Raw genomic sequence first — 19,312 nt, 5'->3', positions numbered from 1 at the left:
GCGAAGGTGGGAGCCAGCCGAAACCTCTGCCTACACTGGGCTCGCTCTAACCTCCGCTCGTTAAAACGGAGGTCAATACGAGTAGAGACAGTTATTAACTCCTCCAGTGTGGCAGGAATCTCACTAGTGGCCAGAGCGTCCTTAACGTGATCAGCCAGGCCCCTCCAAAATATGGGGATAAGGGCTTTATCTGACCACTCCAGCTCAGAAGCTAAAGTACGGAAGCGGACGGAAAAATGGCTGACCAAGGACTCACCCTGAGTTAATGCCAGTAGTTGGAGCGCTGTGTCATGGGTGACTTGAGGTCCAAAAAAGACCTTTTTCAGAGTGCTCAGAAACAACGGAGCACTCTGCACCACATGATCACCACGCTCCCACAGCGGCGTAGCCCACTCCAACGCCCTGTCCGACAAGAGAGAGACAATAAATCCCACCTTAGCCCGCTCTGTAGGAAAACGTGCAGCCAGGAGCTCGAGGTGGATAGAGCACTGACTCACGAATCCCCTACAAGTTTTGCAATCTCCAGAAAATTTTTCTGGCAACGGGAGGCGAGATAATGTCGGATCAGGGGTGGCAGTGGACAAGGTTGCTGCAGCCACGCTAGCAGCCTGTACAGCAACTGCGGTAACATCCACAGCTGAGGTTGAGCTCTCGAGAGCCGTCAACCTACCCTCCAGCTGCTGGATATACCGCAAAGATTGCTGAATGTCCGCCATTTACTAGCCAGACCTTGGCGCTAGTATTATGTTAAGGACTGGCGGAACGCACCAAGTATAGATGATATGAAACTAGGTGCGTTCGCAGTCCGAGGTCCACCGTGCAGGTATAAACCCTGCTGCTAGTAAGACGGACTATATGGCGGTACTATAAGTATACACGCACGGGTTAACTTCACCCTGCGTGAAGGAAGCGATCCTGTTGCATCACAGGACCGCGGTACCGCACATAGAGCGCGAGCAAGAAGTCAGCGAACACAACCCCAACTCAGGATTGAAGTCCGATTAGACCACTTGCTGGCACAACACCGCAACTGGGTGTGTAAGGAAACTATTAAATAGTGTATAGAGGCACGAGAGTGCATGCGGTGCCGCACTGACGGACGCAACTAACCACCCAGGCTTGGGTAAGGAAAGCGCAGAGGAAGCGCACGGCGCCGTACTGGCAGACACAGCAACTGGACGCTGTGATGTGTGTTACGTGCAGATGGCTAGTCGGGCGCTAGATAGCTACCATCATCCGCGAGCAGTCAACAACACTAGGGAGGGATACTTAGGAGCTTTCATCCATCGACATACATCCATCTACACACACACATTATAACAAGACAATACTAGCGCATGGCCGTGCGGTCATGCGCAGTTTATATAGTTGCAGCACAGGAAGCAGCTACAGAAGTTTTGCCCTTTCAGGACCTGCCAAGAGGACCAATGGGATGTGCTGCAGTGCCTGAGCATGTGACCCTCGATCTCCAACGGGAGATCTTGCCCTGGGCATGCTCAGTGTGTGCAAATAAGGACTTAGTCCCAGAGAAGCCCGCTCGCCGCAGATCAGTGCAGGGTACAACAGGAGAGCCAGAAAAGGCAGCAGTAACCCCCTGCACAGAATCAGTCCCAGCAAGACGCTGGGAGCGACGCCTCCGCTGAGTAGAGCCCACTGCGGCCGAAGCAGAATGGGAGACCGCAGCAGACACGGATCGAGATTCCCCCTGTGCAGCAGAGGAAACTCGACTCCTAACACAGAGGACAGGTCTAGAAGGAGGAGTATTGTTCGTTAGCTTTGGCTGTAATGGGGGTGGAAACCAGATTGTAGATTGTCAAAGAGCAAGTTAGATGAGAGGTGGGAGGAAACTTCAGCGTGGACGTGCTTCTCCAGGAGTTTGGAAGCGAATGGGAGCAGCGATATTGGGCGATAGCTGTACATAGCAGTTGGATCGTGGGTTGGCTTTTTAAGGATAGGCGTGATTGTGGCATGTTTGAAAGCAGAAGGGAAGGTACCAGAAGAAAGTGATAGGTTGAAGAGGTGGGTTAGGGATGGGATAAGAGTGGCGATGAGGTTGAGGAGGAGGTGGGATAGGATTGGGTCGAGCGCACAGGTGGTGAGGTGCGATTTGGAGAGGAGACAATTAAGCTCCCCTTCAGTGATGTTGGATAGGGAGGTTATGGGGTTTGGGCATTAGGATGAGTTTTCCTTTTGAATGACACCATTAATTTTACCACATAGTATACTGGAAAACGGGAAAAAATTCCAAGTGTGGTGAGAGTGCCAAAAAAGTGCAATTCCACCATTTATTTATTTATTTATTTTTTCTACCATCTTCACTAAATGTTAACTGACCTGCCATTATGATTTCCCCAGGTCAGTACAAGTGTGCAGATAGCAAACATGTATTGGTTCTTTTGTTATTTAAGTGGTGAAAAAAAATTACAAAGTTTGTAAAAAAATAAATAAATAATGACGCCATTTTCCAAACCCGGTGGCATGAAAACACGCTATTAACCTGCAGATATGGGGTTTATGTGCAGGTTAATAGCGATATGAACCTGCCCAGTGACAGCATTATCCACAGAGTGGTGACTGTACCCGCGCTGGTGCTGCCTCCGTGACTGAATACCAAATGCTACCATGAGGAAAAAAGTTAATTTCCTCTCAGCAGTGGGGGGGGGGGGGAGGAAGGGGTCTATGTGTTGAGCAGGTTCAGAATTTGTTCAGAGCGGCCTATCACGTTCACTAATCAAAGTTATGTTATGTTTTTGTGTGTGTGTAGCCCATTCACTATCCCCATCTATTCCCCAACCCCTGAAGATGGCTGGACCATGATTGTAAATACATCATTGTAAATACACACCTGTACTTTGTATCTCCCCCACCTCATTGTAGATTGTAAGCTCTCACGAGCAGGGTCGTCTTATTTTGCTTTAATTATTGTATTGTTAACGTTGTTACTTATGACTTTTGTGTTTGAAACTGTTAAACTGTAAAGCGCTGCGGAATATGTTGGCGCTATATAAATAAAGATTATTATTATTATTATTATTATTAGAACCCTATTAACTTGCAGATTAACCTCATACCTGCAGGTTATTAGCATTTTTTCACATAACAGGTTTCCCTTAAGATTTGAAATACCTTTTTCATATTTTATGGATGTGATGACATAAATAACTATATGTTAAAAAATTGTAAGGTTTTTAATACCTACCCACAAAGATGTAGTTTTCCAAAATTGATGACTTCCCTTCTCCAGCCCTTCATTGTTCCAGCATAGTAAATACTACTTGGGTGGTGTTCAGTGCTGCATAAAGAACTCACGTGGCTGGTACTGCTGTAGCACAGAGGTAAAAGTAAGTGCCATGTGGCTCCAAAATCTCGTGAAAATTCCAGTTTCACAGGATCATCAGAATTACTGTCCGTTGTGCAGCCTACATTAATCTGCATTAATTAAAAAATAGTTTTACTGTAACTCCTTTTATTTATTAAGTAAATTAAGTATTACCACATATAGGCGTGCAACAGGACATTATAGAATGATATTGGTTACAGATAAATTATTAGACTAAAAAAATCACTCAAGAAACAGGGTATTAGACATGTGATTATTTATTAAAGATAACCTGACTACTAATACATACTGCCCATCAGATCAGTGTGATTTAATAAAGATATATGGTTACCACTTCCGTGAGTGCCGGAACTTCTCTGATTTTGCACATTCACCCTCCTCATGCACCACCACTAGAGTGGATTGCCGATCATTTGGGAATTTTAACACCTTCATGACCGGGCTATTTTCCGTTTTTTTTTTTCATTTTTGTTTTATCCTCTCTTCTTTCAAGAGCTGTAACATTTATACTTTTCAGTCCGCATAAAAGTATGAGGGCTTGTTTTCTTGCAAGACAAGTTATACTTTTTAATTACACTATTTATTTTAGCATGTAATGCACTGGACAGCAGGACAACAAAAGTCCAAGTGTGTTGAAACTGCAAAAATTGCAATGTGTAATTCCATAATTGTTTTTGAGTAGGGGTGAGCAATTAATTTTCCCAAGGGGCCACATGAGAGACTGTTGTGGAGGGCCGAACCAATATTAATATTGATATATTTTATAATTTTTATATTATTGATAATTATATTAATATTAATTGTATCAATTAATATTGAGCAGAATTAAGTATGCTGACATCCCCCTAAATATCGTTTGAACCTGAGTATATTGTATGAGCCCCCCATATACTGTAAGAGCCCCACAGAGCATCCCGCATACGCGGCATGAGCCACACATAGTCTCTCCCATATGCGCATGAGCCATACACAGCCTTCTCCATATGCGGCATGAGCCCCACACAGTCTCTCCAATATGCGCATGAGCCCTACACAGCCTTTTCCATATGCGGCATGATCCCCACACAGCCTTCCCCTTATGCAGCATGAGCCCTACACAGCCTCTCCCATATGCAGCATGAGCCTCACACAGCCTCCCCATATGCGGCATGAGCCCTACACAGCCTCTCCCATATGCGGCATGAGCCCTACACAGCCTCTCCCATATGCGGCATGAGCCCTACACAGCCTCTCCCATATGCGGCATTAGCCCCACACAGCCTCTCCCATATGCGGCATGAGCCCTACAAAGCCTCTCCCATATGCGGCATAAGCCCCAAACAGCCTCCTCCTTATGCGGCATGAGCCCCACACGGACTGAGACAGTCAGAGGGCCAGATGTGGCCTGCGGGCCGCACTTTGCCCAGGTCTGTTTTGTAGGGTTTTCATTTACCATGTTCACTATATGATAAAACTGTCCAGTCAGGTCAGGGGCTCGACATATGACATAATTGTACGTATATGACGGGAAGGAGTTAATAATTACTGAACTTGATTTTACATTTATTTTTATAAATATCAGGCTTCATAGTCTTACCTCAAACTGAATAATGGTATTCTCATCAACATCCAAATCTCTTGTAGTGATGGAATGCTCCCCTACCTCATTTGAGACAAATACCATGGCTGAATCTTCCTCCCTGTGCGAAAACAATAAAAACTATATAGAGCAACATTGCTTCTTCTCACTAAGGGTAAAAACTAAACAATAACTTTTATTACTTTGCAATTAAACAATATTGAAAATTAAGAACAAATTTAAAAAGCTCCAAATGCTCCCATTGGCAGAGCCGTTATTTAGGAAACAATGCAGCAAAAAAAATCTGCTATGTACTGTCTTATTAGATGAGTCTGACTATGCAAAGCTGTTCAAGTTCATGGTCGGCACATACCACAGCTTCTGGCCAGGAGAGGAAGCAAAAGTCACTTTTGATATAATTGAGTACATACACTGCAGGGGCTTACAGCTGCTACTTTCTGATGAAACACAATTACCTGCCAGTTTTATCACAGGAGTGAACATTTCTTCCTTTTCTCCACCCCCTGATCTCATTATAAATCAAGTCAGTGTGGTAGACAAGACAGCAGCCACTGAGCACATATGTCACTGACTTGATTAATGATGAGCTCACAGAGCTGGTGAAGCAACAGAAACACTTGCTCCTGTGATAAGACAGGCAGGGAAAAGTGTTTTCTCAGAAAGCAGCAGCTCTGAGCTCCTTCATTGTTGTTTAAGTGTATTCAATTATCATACACTCCCTGACAGAAGTTATGTTGCTTATCCATGTTATGTAAATAAAAACTTATAACCTGACGTTAAATTCATCCATTGGTTGTATAAATTATTCTTTTGAAAGCTGAAACCATCCAAAATGTGGTTTAGGTTTAGAAAATAAATTGGCATCAAAGCAGAAATATTGATCAGATAATGGACACAGAATGGTCAGGTTTTGGCAAAAAAAAAAAGTTTTGTCGCCTGGTCATATAATGCACCTAATCCTAGTTTACATCCTCACCTGTGCTCAGTAAATGATCGGTTAATTAGTTTGCATGTATGAAAAGAAACCCAGCACCCCAGATCTTCACTTGAACTGCAACTTGAGCTCTGACAACATACCTAAAATCCACCCTGCGACCAAAGCCTGGATTATCAAGAGGCTGAAGACCAGATCCACTGCAGAGGTGGCTGGCACCTTTAATATGTCTCAGCGTCAAGTACAAAGAATTAAAAAAAGATTTGAAGAGACTGGAGATGTGTTTGACAAGCCCAGGTCCGGCACACCCCGCAAGACAACTGCTGAGGAGGAACGTTTGTTGGTTAGAAAATCCAAAGCAAACCCCTCTTCCACTGCAGCCAAGCTCCAACAGGCCTGGTCACCTCAAGTCCCTGTGTCAACTAGAACAGTTTGTAGGATTCTGTCTCGAAATGGCCTCCATGGTCGAATCAGTGCCCAGAAGCCAGGACTAAACAAAAGGCAAATAAAAAACCGTGTGGCATTTGCAAAGTCCCACAGCCTGCTAAACAGATGTACTCTGGAAAAGTGGCAGAAGGTGGATTTCTCTGATGAATCTTCAGTAGAATTACACTACAGCCACCGCAAATACTGCCGGAGACCTACTGGAGCTGTAGGGATCCAAAATACACCCAGAAAACAGTTACATTTGGTGGTGGAAAGATCATGGTCTGGGGTTAGATTCAGTATAGGGGTGTGCAAAACATTTGCAAGGTGGAAGGCAATATCAATAGCCTAAAATATCAAGAAGTATTAGCTACCTCTTATATTCCAAATCATAAAAGGGGTCAAATTCTGCAGAAGGATGGTGCTCCATCTCATACATCCATCTCTACAACAAAGTTCCTCCAGGCAAAATAGATCAAGGTGCTCAAGGACTGGCCAGCCCAGTCGCCAGACATGAACATCATTGAGCATGTTTGGGGTAGAATGAAAGAGGAAGCTTGGAAGACAAAACCAAAGAATCTAGATGAACTCTGGGAGGCATGTACGACTGCATTCTTTGCAATTCCTGATGACTTCATTAAAAAATTGTATGAATCATTGTTGAACTGCATGGATGCAGTCCTTCAAGCTCATGGAAGTCACACAAAGTATGACTCTAATAGCGCCACAACTTCATTCACCAATGTTATGCAACATATATTTGTATTTTAAGTTAATTATTTGTTTGAATATCACATTACTTTCTGTGGGCGACAAAACTTTTGTCTTGCCAAAGTCTGACCATTCTGTGTCCATTAACTGATCAATATTTCTGCATTGATGCCAATTTATTTTCTTAACCTAAACAACATTTTGGATGGTTTCAGCTTTCAAAAGAATAATTTATACAACCAATGGATGAATTTAACGTCAGGTTATAAGCTTTTGTTTACATAACATGGATAAACAACATAACTTCTGTCAGGGAGTGTAGCTGAATTATTTTTCCTTCCCTAGCTAAGAGCTGTGGTATATGCCGACCATGAGGTGGAGCAGTTCTGCATGGTCGGACACAGCAAGTAAGACAGTACTTAGCAGGTGAACATTTCTAGGATTATCTCAGCACAGGAACATTTTGGTTAATACATCCAATTGTGGAACTTATTATTCCAAGATCTATTCGTTAAAATGTAATTGGTTTGTGAGACTACCCTTTTAATATCTCAATATCATCAGCCTTAAGGCCCACATACAGATTAGACAAATGTCAGCCAACATTCCAACATCCCCTTGTTCTCCTGTATACAATTTGGTGTCATAGAAGTCTGGCTCTCGCTCTCACATAGAGAAAATGAGAACACTCAACTAAACAGAGCATACCTGTGTATGGTGGACTTAGGAGACATAGTTGTCAACTCAACGATTGTTTATCCAGCATCTATCTATTGGGTGTGGAGATTTTGTCTGTTGTTAACATACCAGAACATGTCATCTCACAGTTGTAAATTAACTGTGAATTGACCCCTGCTATTGGAGAATTGTTGTTTCTGACCATTTACTTTTTTACTATCATTATTTGTACTGGTAAGTATCAGTCATAAGGTGGGATTATAAATGATACAGACTTACGGTGCTCCCTTTGAAGTGTATGGACAGTAGAGACCAATATTGCCACCATGATAAAAAAACCAATTATCTTCTTTTGGACCAAAATCAAATGTATCCATGAGAATAGAAGGGTTGTTTATGTTATTTCCATCAATCACAAAGTCTTCTATGATCCATATTTCATCCTTCTTTCCTGGGATGTGAAAAAGTATAGTAGGGTTAACCTTCTGTGGAGTCGGTTCTTAACTACACAAACAGGATATCAGACCCAGTAAACTAAGTGATACATCGTTGGATTCAGGATCTCTTTCTCTACATCATGCTGCACTCAGACGAGGTAGCAAAAACCTGCTGACAGATTCATTTTAAAACTGACAGCTCATCTTTAAGCTAAACCATCAACATTGAATTGATGGATGTTCAAGTCTGGGGACCTCTGACGATCACCTATTTAAAGGGACCACAAAACTCTTGTGAGAAAAGTTCATTGTTTACAATGCATGCACAATGCCATTCATTTAATAAAATCTGTGCTTGGTACTATTTAATTCACTTGAATGCACTCTCTGTACCTTCGACAATCAACTGTTTGAAAGGACCAGCGTAAAAAACAATTTTGTACTTCCATCATGAGAGATGTGGAATTGCAGTGAAACCTTTTTTTTCTTCCTAGCTATGTATTTGCATTATTTTGCTCAGTAATGAATAACTTGAAAAAAGTACGAGCATCTGTCTTACAGGGATCCTTTCACGTCCCCAATGCTCTCCAACCCAGCAGCATTCAGCTATGTGTGATTAAACTCCCTGCCTAACCAGCCCTGTATAATGTAATTCAGTTAAACAAATGCTTTTAAAAAAGCATTTATAATGTCCCTATATGCTATGCTGATGAGGGCTTTGACTACTCAGCCCTCTTTCCATGTTATCGAGCCACTCATTTCAGAGTCTCAATGCATTTCTGAAGCTGGGGGTATGCTTCCTGGCTTCAGAGATCTTCTTAACTTCCGGTCGTGCACAGTGCATCGCTGAAGCCAGGAAGTGTATCCCCAGCTTCAGAGACACATTGAAGCTCCCGAAATGAGCGGCATGCATGTGCTAGATTTGCATGAGCTGGCGATGTGACCAGCTTGTGCAAATGATGTTATCACACCCACAGGGGCATGATAACATGAAAAGAGGGCTGACTAATTTGGGGAAACTAATACCCCATTGACTAGTCAAAGCTCTCATTAACATAGGAAACTTGGACTTTATAAATTATTTTTTAAAGTTTTTATTTAACTTAATTGCGCTATACAAGGCTCTTTAGGGAGGGAGTTTCATCTCATATAGCTAAATGGGTTGGAGGGCATGGGGACCTGACAGGTTCCCTTTAAGTTCATAGCGATTTGTAATTCATTAAAAATTGCTTGTATTAATTTATGTTGTGTAAAAAGATCTTTAACCTAAGTAACAAATTACTGTATATACTCGTGTATAAGTCGACCCGATTATAAGCCAAGGCACCTACCGTATTTTTGCCTCGAAATACTGGGAAAACGTATTGACTCGAGTATAAATTGCATTGTCCCCTAATCCCTATTCTGGTATGCATGGTTCCTCATCCCCTCCTTGTTTGCATAGCTCCTTATTCCCATCCTTGTCTGCATGGCTCCTCATTCCCATCCTTGTATGCATGGTTCCTTATTCCCATCCTTGTCTACATGGCTCCTTATTCCCATCCTTGTATGTATGGCTCCTCATTCCCATCCTTGTATGCATGGCTCCTTATTCCCATCCTTGTCTGCATGGCACCTTTTCCCGTCCTTGTATGCTTGGCTCCTTATTCCCATCCTTGTATGCATGGCTCCTTATTACCATCCTTGTCTGCATGGCTCCTTATTCCCATCCTTGTCTGCATGGCTCCTTATTCCCATCCTTGTATGCATGGTTCCTTATTCCCATCCTTGTCTGCATGGCTCCTTATTCCCATCCTTGTATGTGTGGTTCCTCATCCCCATCCTTGTATGATTGGCACCCATGAGAAAAGCATAAAAAAACAAAAACATCCTACTTACCTTCTCTGCGCACCCTATAAGCATATCGTTTTGGCTTCTAGCAGCTACTGTGGCCGGATGATCATGTGTCGCCACTCATTAAGTTAATAAATATTCACCTCTCTCCACGCCTATGGGAGTGGAGAGAGGTGAATATTCATTAACTTATTGAGCGGGCACCCGTGAGAGCCCGGCAACTGCTGGAAGCCAGCGGCTGCGGCTGTAACTATGCGCGCTGTAAGAGAAATTAAAATTAATTGCCAGTGCAGTAAATATTAATTTCTCTTTAGCAGCGAGAACAGGCTTTAGCTGCAGCCGCCGGCTCCTGCCTCCTGTGACCCGCTGCTCCACCGCTCCCCCTCCCCCGCCATAAACTGGGACAATGACTTGTGTATAAGCCGAGCAGGGCACAAAAAAAGTGCTGAAAAACTGGGCTTAACACGAGTATATACAGTAATTTCCCTGACAAAATAATAATAATAATAATATACTGATGATTTTGTTTAGTCTTACTTTTTTTCATAATACATTTCATATCTACTGAATAACACAACGTTACAAATAAAGGTGTTTTAATACCATTGTGGTATGGTTGCCATAGCCTAAATTTGGTTGCATTGGTTTGTGCGGCAAGTGGCAAAGGAACATTAACAAACAGAACATCAGTAGTTTGTGTGAAGTAAAATTCATCCATAAGGTGCCAGGTGATGCCCCCCGTGACAGAGAATTGTAGAAGAATAGAGTGGGATCTTTCTGGTGCACCTAGAACAACACAAACATACATTTAAACAGGTTTTATTATATTCCATGTATTACAATATAGAGATAGACCTAAAGTATCATCTCATCAGGTAGTAGTTCAAATACATACAGCAATAAATAGGTTAAAAATGCATATATATATATATATATATATATATATATATATATATACTGTATATATACATTATGTTTATTGTTGTTTTGGGATAGAATGCATTTTCAGTGGACAGGCCTGCCAACATATGGAGTGAGATCCCTGAAGACCATGATGACAAGTTCACTCATAGTCAGGGCATTCACTGTAAACTGGTCTTCAGCAATAGTCTTATCACATACAATCTGATTGTGACCAAAACTGACATCCGGGTCTTTGGGGATCACACTGCAGCTACTTGAAGATCTGAGGGCATGCTCCAGGCTAAATGTCATGACATAAAAGTGGTTCCTTTGGATGTTTAAAATAGGAAGCTTATTTATTTTGCAGAAATATCCATAATATAAAAGAAAAAAAAATGTATGTTAAATTTAAAAAATATTATCTGATGGCTGATTTCTGATAGAGAGGTTTTTTTTAATCATATCTCGTAAACATCTTGATCAACAAACTTAAAGGGGTTGTCCACCTTTGACGCCATTTTTTTTCTCTTTCTGAAATGTATGCAATTGGGGTTAAAAATATTTTTTACAACTGGGTTTAATTAGAAATTTTGCACCACTTTCCTTTTATAGCCTTTGAATTACACTGTCTAATGCAGGCTGCAGAATGAATTAATGGGGTTGGCCCCATTACCTTTATCTTAATTGATGTGTTGGGGGGGCAAAATGCATGCATGGGTGCCATTGACAAAAGATACCTCTCCTAAAGCCCATGCCCCAAAAAGCTTGCCTACAAATTGCCAGGACCCATGCTGAAAAATATGAAGACTACTGCGAATCTATACTCTGAAGGATGAGACCAAGATAAATATTTGTTGAACTGATGTCTTCAAAACTGTATGATGTTGCAAAGGTGAGGAGTACAAAGAAAAATGCATTGCGCCAACAGTGAAACTGGTGGCAGTGTCCATATGTGTGGCCGCTGGTGTCGTCAGCTGCATTTCATTGAGGGTGTTGTGAATTTACATATGTACTGCTCTATATTAAAAGTAAACATGCTACCATCTCTCCTTGCCCTTAGTAGATGTGCACGTATCCAACATGACAACGATCCACAGCACATATTTAAGGCCACTGTTAACAATTCTGAAGAACAGGGTGAAAGGGAAATAGTGGCCAAGTATGTGTCTTGATCTGAACTTAATCGAACACCTATGGGGAATTCTGAAGAGACAAGATGAGCATCATTCTCCATTTAGCATCTAAAAGAGGTTGTTCTTGAAGAATAGAAAATGATACATGTAATATGTCACAATTTGTTCATTCCATGCTTAGAAGACGTGGTGCTGTCCTTAAAAATCATGGAAGTCATATGTGGGGTGTATTCCTTTTTGCATCAATTTTTGTATTTTGTAATTTTGGTGAAACTGAATATTTTATACAGAAAATTATGTTATTTTTTTTTAATTAGTTATTTATTTTTACGTTTAATAAAAATGTTTAACTGATATTGCATGTCACATATCCATACTCATTTTACATTTTAACAGTAAATTACCCCTCCCTCACCCTTTTCCCTCATGGAGACTATTCCAGGAGCAGACAACCCTACGCCCATAGTTAACAATGTCAAACATTAGTCCAATTTGCTGTAAATTTGACACTACATTACAGTATATTGGTACAACATTAATAAGTCCTGTCCAACCACGGCTGCCACAGTCTGTGAAACAATTCCAGCTTGTTTCTCTTGGCATAAATACTTTTGCAAGTTGAATTATATGGTACGTTTGTGCAGTAAATTCACGTCTGGACGGAGGTTCCTCTCTAATCCAATATTTTGCAATCAATTTTCTTGCAATAAACAATAATCTTGCAACTACTATTTTGGTCGTGTTGTCCATCATTATTTCCTCTACATATCCTAATATACATACCAACGGCTCCCTAGGGACGACACACCCATATACAGAAAATTATATTATTAACCTTACTTTCATTCTATACAGTAGGTTTCAAAAATTTATATAAAACAAAAGTGTATTTCTTGCACAATTTCACAGCACTTGGATTTTTTTTCTTGTTTTCCAGTGCATTGAATGGTAAAATGAATGGTGTCATTCAAAACTACATCTCATCCCCACAAAAAAAGCCTCATTTAGATATATCGATTTAAAAATTTTAAAAATTAAAAAGTTTAAAGTGCAAAATTGAAAAACTGCCCAGGCGGAAGGGGTTAAGTGCAACAAAGTATGCATTTATTGAAACACAAATTTGGAGGGACAGAAGGCATCTGCCTGCTATGAATCTCCTTAACTGGTTTCATACTTTCCTTAGCGACCTATAAAATGATTTCGATCCAGAGATAAAGAACAGGAATTAATCTTGGGACAGAGCTGTGTGCTAGCCAGCCTCTGGATGTCACCAATCTTCATACATTAGCACTGACCGGGCTCTGATAAGCAGCCCATGATCTGCATGATTTTTTAATAGTGGGCTCCGAAATGCTACCAAGTTTTGGCATTTAGATTTTGAATTCTTACCTTTAGTAATATATTTAAGTGAAAACTGAATGTATAAAGTATGCGCACAGTCCAGATCTCTTGATACAAGCATTCTGGAGCCTTCCTGTAAATAGAAAAAAATATTTATAGGTTGCACTCTAATAACATGACCAGAATACAAGAACATTTTTATTTTCTCTGATGAAGTTTCTTTTTCTTGGCACCAAATACCAGTCTTTTTCTTAATATACTAAACTAGTTTACCTTATAACTTATAATTGAAACTCTCATTTTATATCTCAGTATTAGGGTACTTACAATAAAAAGACTAACATCATATGACATACATTGCCCAATCTTGTAATTCCTGCATGATGCCATGTTCTCCATTGGCAAAATAATTATTTGGCTACATGTTCACATTTGGAAATATGAATGTAATTTAGGGCTCAGTCAGACAACAGTTTTTCACACGTGAGTTTTACAGATAGAACTCGTACCAATTATAGCCTATGGGGTTGTTAACATGTCTGTGTATTTTTGGGGAACAACTGGTCAGCACCAATGCAAAGAGATATATCCTATTTTTATCCAAGTCACAGATCAAAACTTGCCAATGCAAGCTTAAATGTCATGAGAAAGCCGGACTGCGCATGGATGTCATCCATATGCCAGCCTTGTGCAGTCTCTTTTTCACCAATTGCGAGATAGGAGAAATTTGAGAAACCTCCATCAGTTTTTTGGTTGTTGAAAAAATCTGATGGTAAAAACTGACACCCAAATGATGACACTCAGATCCAAAACCCAGATGAAAATATGATCCAAAATGTTGATGAAAATCAGTTTTTTGTTTACAGGAAAATTCAGTAACATCTCAATGAGGCCATACAAGAATAATAGTAATTATACAGTTGCAATCAGAATTATTCAACCCACCTTGTAAATTAGATTTATTCAGGAACACTGCCAGAAACTGGTGCATTGCTAGGCATCACATTAGCAGCAGATCATAACTGCTTATCATTAAGGGGTTGAATATTGCGGAGACTGCAGTATTCATTGAGTGGCATTTTGTGTTGAATTTGGAGTAACCACTTGTTATATTAGTTGTGTTCAGTTACTTAAATTCTTCTTCAATAAATGGTTCATTGCAAACAGCAGAAAGTTTGCAGGCTTTGCTAATAAACCTAATTTGCACTGGGGGTTGAATCATTTTGATTGCAATTGTACTGTACATGGTGATGAAAAAATAAACTTTTGAGAGAGAGAGAGAGAGAGAACACAGTAGATCCGATGACTGATTTGGACAAAATCATTAAAAAGTACTAACCCCCTTAAAGATAAATGCTGTCCCTGATTTAATGGTTTCTCCATTAAGATTTCCCCTTTCTGCACCATACACTTCGGGCCATTGTTCTGGATGTAGATTTCTGTTAAAGTCATCTTTAAGAATTGAAGGTAAAGGAACAAGTGGAACACAGTATGGACCTCCAAAGCCATGGTCACACCTAGAAATGTTAGGATTTGTGTATGGTATTAAAAAACACAAGTTAAAAGAGGCAAATATATAAATAAAACACATAAATGTATTGTTCAGCAAAACAAAAAAAAATATTTCAGACAAGCAGGGATCATTTGCAGTGGGCATTTCTCTACCTTTGGGGTGAGTTCAAAACCAGGAATATGATGTATAGATTGAAGCTAAGTGTAGAGCTGGACTGCCCACCTGGCAATGCTGAAAAATACCAGATGAAGCAGCCCTGCAGAATGACACATTGGCATCCATGTCTTCACCAGTGTGGCAGAGCAGAGAGCCATTGGCTCTCTTCTTCATCTCTCATGCTGGCAGGATGCAAGCTGCTTCAGGCCTTTGGCCTGCTGAAGGCTGGGGAGATGCCTGCGGCAAGCCGGAAACTGCAGTAAGGGGGAAATGTAGCCCATCACCACTTATCGTGGGAGCAGGTTAAGTTTTAGCTTATTTTGCTTTCATTGCCAGGTACAGAAGGACTCAACTGGGAAACGAAGGTGGGGTGTTACTGTGTGGAGGCACAGTGGGGGTATTAGTACTATGTTGTGGCACAGAGGAGGCATTATTACTACGAGGAGGTATTATTACTATGTGGAGGTGCAGGTGAAGTATTGCTATAATAAGGTATGGGGGCATTCTTAAAATGAGGTGGCATGGAGAGAGGCATTACTTGTGTGAAGAGACACAGAGGGGGCATTATTGTTATGGGGAGGCACAGGAGGTCTGCATTACTATGAGGAGGTACAGAGTGGGGCTTTATTACCAAGTTGAGGCACAGTGGGGTATTTTTGCAATACCAAGCAGACACACAGTGGACACACATTATTACTATGTTGTAGCACATGGAGAGGCATTATTACTATGATATGGAACCAAGAGGGCCATTATTAATATGAAAAGCCACAGTAGGAACAATGATACTATTAGGAGGCAAAGAGAACGACATTATTACTATGAAAAGGCACAGAAGGAAGCATTATTACAATGTGTTGGCAAAGAGTATATTGGTCACTATTTTATGGTTGTAGCAATAGGAGAGTGATATAAAAACAATCAGCCAAAGATGAAATATGAAACTGAAAAACAAGAACATCACCGGTGAGTCGCTCTAGAATTACCTGTACTGTCTATATATATCTTCTGTAGATTTCTATTGTAGAACTAGTATACTGTATACCATTATATGGTTATTGTTTGGTAGTAATATCAATGTTAGTACAGTGGTTTTTGTTGATTCTCAGTATGGTGGTATTATTCATGAACAACTGTATATGCTGGTTATACTGTATGGAGTCATGGTCTGCCATGGTCTGGCATATATTTGTCTTTTACACTGTAGTGTTGATGGTGATATTTTCATGCTGCAGTGCTCTTTGGTAATGATGAGTATGGTGGCATAGGGTTCTTATGTGGTGTTACTATGTGGCCCTAATATGTCAGTTTGATTTACCCTTATATAGAGATATTGGTAAAATTGCTTTTGATATACTTGACAGTATTTGTAAGGTGAAAAATGTTTATTCACACATCTTGTTAAACTACGCAGCGTCCAACCAGCAGCGTTTACTGACTGTGTGCACATACCCTATCTGCAAACAGGAAATCACTTTTTTTCCTTCCCAAAAGCCAACTTTCAATAAAGTTTGTTTCAAGTGACAAAAAAAAAGCATGTAATGTAAAAAAGCATCAAAAACGCAGGTGACCTGCCAGTGACCTCAGATGCAGATTTCTCCTGCGTTAAATCCTGAGCAAATACTGAGTTACTCCTGACGGTGGAAACATACCCTAAGGGTATGTGTCCACGTTCAGGATTACATCCGGATTAGCTGCGGATTGAATGCTGTGTACAGCCACAGCGTTGAACCCGCAACGTCCAGATGTTACAGCATAGTGGAGGGTATTTTATGAAATCCCGTCTTCACTATGCGTGCGAACACGCATCCGGCAGCCCAGCGTTTACGGACATGCTGCGCGTCTTTTTAGAACGCAGCATGTCTGTTTACCTTGCGGCAACGCTCCGTCGCCGCAAGGTAAATCACAGGGCCCTATGTATGGGGTGCGGCGATTCCGGATGTGTGCAATGAACACATCCGGAATCACCGCGCGTACAGAAGGGGGTGGCGCTTTGGGCAGAGCAGGTTTCCCGCTCCGTCCAAAGCGCCGTCATTACGGACCGTGAACACGCACCCTAAGTGTTGTGGTGGTGATAGAAGCTGTACTAAGGGACCATAGTGCTATCCCCTGATGATGTCCAGTTTCAAAATGAGAGCTAGAGTCTGCAGAGAAGTGACTGCAGAGTCAGCCTCCTGATGATGTCTGTTGGAAATGTTATGGATTGTAAAGTTAAAAAAAAACAGATACATGGATTTGATATATTATTTTTCTGTAAATTACAATTCAATTGTAAAATGAAAGTTCAAAATATGCTATTTCAGCTATTACATCTTTATTCAGAACTTACACACAGTGGCCTGATTCACATATCCCATGTCCTGAACACATCCAAGGGCATCCTGAAGATAGAATAACATTATCAAGGGCCCAGGCATCTGCACCAGGCCCATAAAGTTTCTGTATCCATCTGAAGCGAGTCCTTGGAGAGCTGCCGGAAAAATCAAAGCTCATTTGCACAATTATATCACAATTTGCAATCAATACTTCATGAGTGCATAGTCAATTATTTATTTATTTGCAAACCATATTTAATATGCAGGGTGCTGACTCAGTCTCATCCAAAGTGGTGAAATGTTACAAGAGCCAGAACAATACATCTAGTTAAAGACAGCTTGAATCACATACAATCCCCAATTGTGTTATTGTAATAGATGGTTTGGCGACTCTTGAAACAGATTTAACGGCAAATCTGTCATGTGGCAACTTTGATACAGAAACACGTGATTAATTCTTACAATAAATACTTCCACGTAACAGATAATTTATGACAGAAGTAAGAAAAACTACCTTTACCCAAATATGTCATTGATTTTCATAAAAAAATCTAAATAAACTTAGTGAGCATTGTAAACAGACCAATATTTTTGTATATATTTTTTATCATATAATATTTTTCCCTCATATTAAAATTATCCTATGCATAATATGCATGCTTTAAAAATAATAGTACCACTGGTTCTCAGCACAGTAATGAAAGTTTTCCAGTGTTGTGCTTAAGAACAGAAGTATGACAACTATATGTTAATATTTATCAACAGCAGACTAGTTGGCATGATAGTTATTACTATAGTCTAACTGGAGGAGAAACAAAATCTAAAATATATATTTTGCACTATATATATATATATATATATATATATATATATACAGTGGGGCAAAAAAGTATTTAGTCAGTCAGCAATAGTGCAAGTTCCACCACTTAGAAAGATGAGAGGCGTCTGTAATTTACATCATAGGTAGACCTCAACTATGGGAGACAAACTGAGAAAAAAAAATCCAGAAAATCACATTGTCTGTTTTTTTAACAATTTATTTGCATATTATGGTGGAAAATAAGTATTTGGCCAGAAACAAAATTTCATCTCAATACTTTGTAATATATCCTTTGTTGGCAATGACAGAGGTCAAACGTTTTCTGTAAGTCTTCACAAGGTTGCCACACACTGTTGTTGGTATGTTGGTCCATTCCTCCATGCAGATCTCCTCTAGAGCAGTGATGTTTTTGGCTTTTCGCTTGGCAACACGGACTTTCAACTCCCTCCAAAGGTTTTCTATAGGGTTGAGATCTGGAGACTGGCTAGGCCACTCCAGGACCTTGAAATGCTTCTTACGAAGCCACTCCTTCGTTGCCCTGGCGGTGTGCTTTGGATCATTGTCATGTTGAAAGACCCAGCCACATTTCATCTTCAATGCCCTTGCTGATGGAAGGAGGTTTGCACTCAAAATCTCACGATACATGGCCCCATTCATTCTTTCATGTACCCGGATCAGTCGTCCTGGCCCCTTTGCAGAGAAACAGCCCCAAAGCATGATGTTTCCACCACCATGCTTTACAGTAGGTATGGTGTTTGATGGATGCAACTCAGTATTCTTTTTCCTCCAAACACGACAAGTTGTGTTTCTACCAAACAGTTCCAGTTTGGTTTCATCAGACCATAGGACATTCTCCTATGGATCATCCAAATGCTCTCTAGCAAACTTCAGACGGGCCCGGACATGTACTGGCTTAAGCAGTGGGACACGTCTGGCACTGCAGGATCTGAGTCCATGGTGGCGTAGTGTGTTACTTATGGTAGGCCTTGTTACATTGGTCCCAGCTCTCTGCATTTCATTCACTAGGTCCCCCCACGTGGTTCTGGGATTTTTGCTCACCGTTCTTGTGATCATTCTGACCCCACGGGGTGGGATTTTGCATGGAGCCCCAGATCGAGGGAGATTATCTGTGGTCTTGTATGTCTTCCATTTTCTAATTATTGCTCCCACTGTTGATTTCTTCACTCCAAGCT

At 40.8% G+C, this 19,312-nt stretch overlaps 1 protein-coding gene across 4 annotated transcripts in view; it reads right to left on the bottom strand.

Annotated features, from left to right (window-relative positions):
• Nucleotides 1-19,312, bottom strand: part of RELN (reelin) — a 1,116,896-nt gene that overhangs the window by 108,289 nt on the left and 989,295 nt on the right. For all 4 annotated transcript variants that reach the window (XM_069765109.1, XM_069765110.1, XM_069765107.1 and 1 more), the window contains exons 35-41: nucleotides 17,314-17,454; nucleotides 14,655-14,832; nucleotides 13,364-13,448; nucleotides 10,542-10,724; nucleotides 7,948-8,119; nucleotides 4,917-5,019; nucleotides 3,200-3,429 (exon numbers count right to left, since the gene is read on the bottom strand). In XM_069765109.1, coding sequence (XP_069621210.1) covers nucleotides 3,200-3,429; nucleotides 4,917-5,019; nucleotides 7,948-8,119; nucleotides 10,542-10,724; nucleotides 13,364-13,448; nucleotides 14,655-14,832; nucleotides 17,314-17,454 — 1,092 coding nt within the window. The remainder of the gene's footprint in view (nucleotides 1-3,199; nucleotides 3,430-4,916; nucleotides 5,020-7,947; nucleotides 8,120-10,541; nucleotides 10,725-13,363; nucleotides 13,449-14,654; nucleotides 14,833-17,313; nucleotides 17,455-19,312) is intronic.

This window comes from Ranitomeya imitator, chromosome 4 (assembly GCF_032444005.1).
Source record: "Ranitomeya imitator isolate aRanImi1 chromosome 4, aRanImi1.pri, whole genome shotgun sequence".
Classification (NCBI taxonomy): Eukaryota; Metazoa; Chordata; class Amphibia; order Anura; family Dendrobatidae; genus Ranitomeya; species Ranitomeya imitator.
The sequence above is the reverse complement of the archived record's forward strand: the minus strand, read 5'-3'. Positions and strand labels throughout refer to the sequence as shown.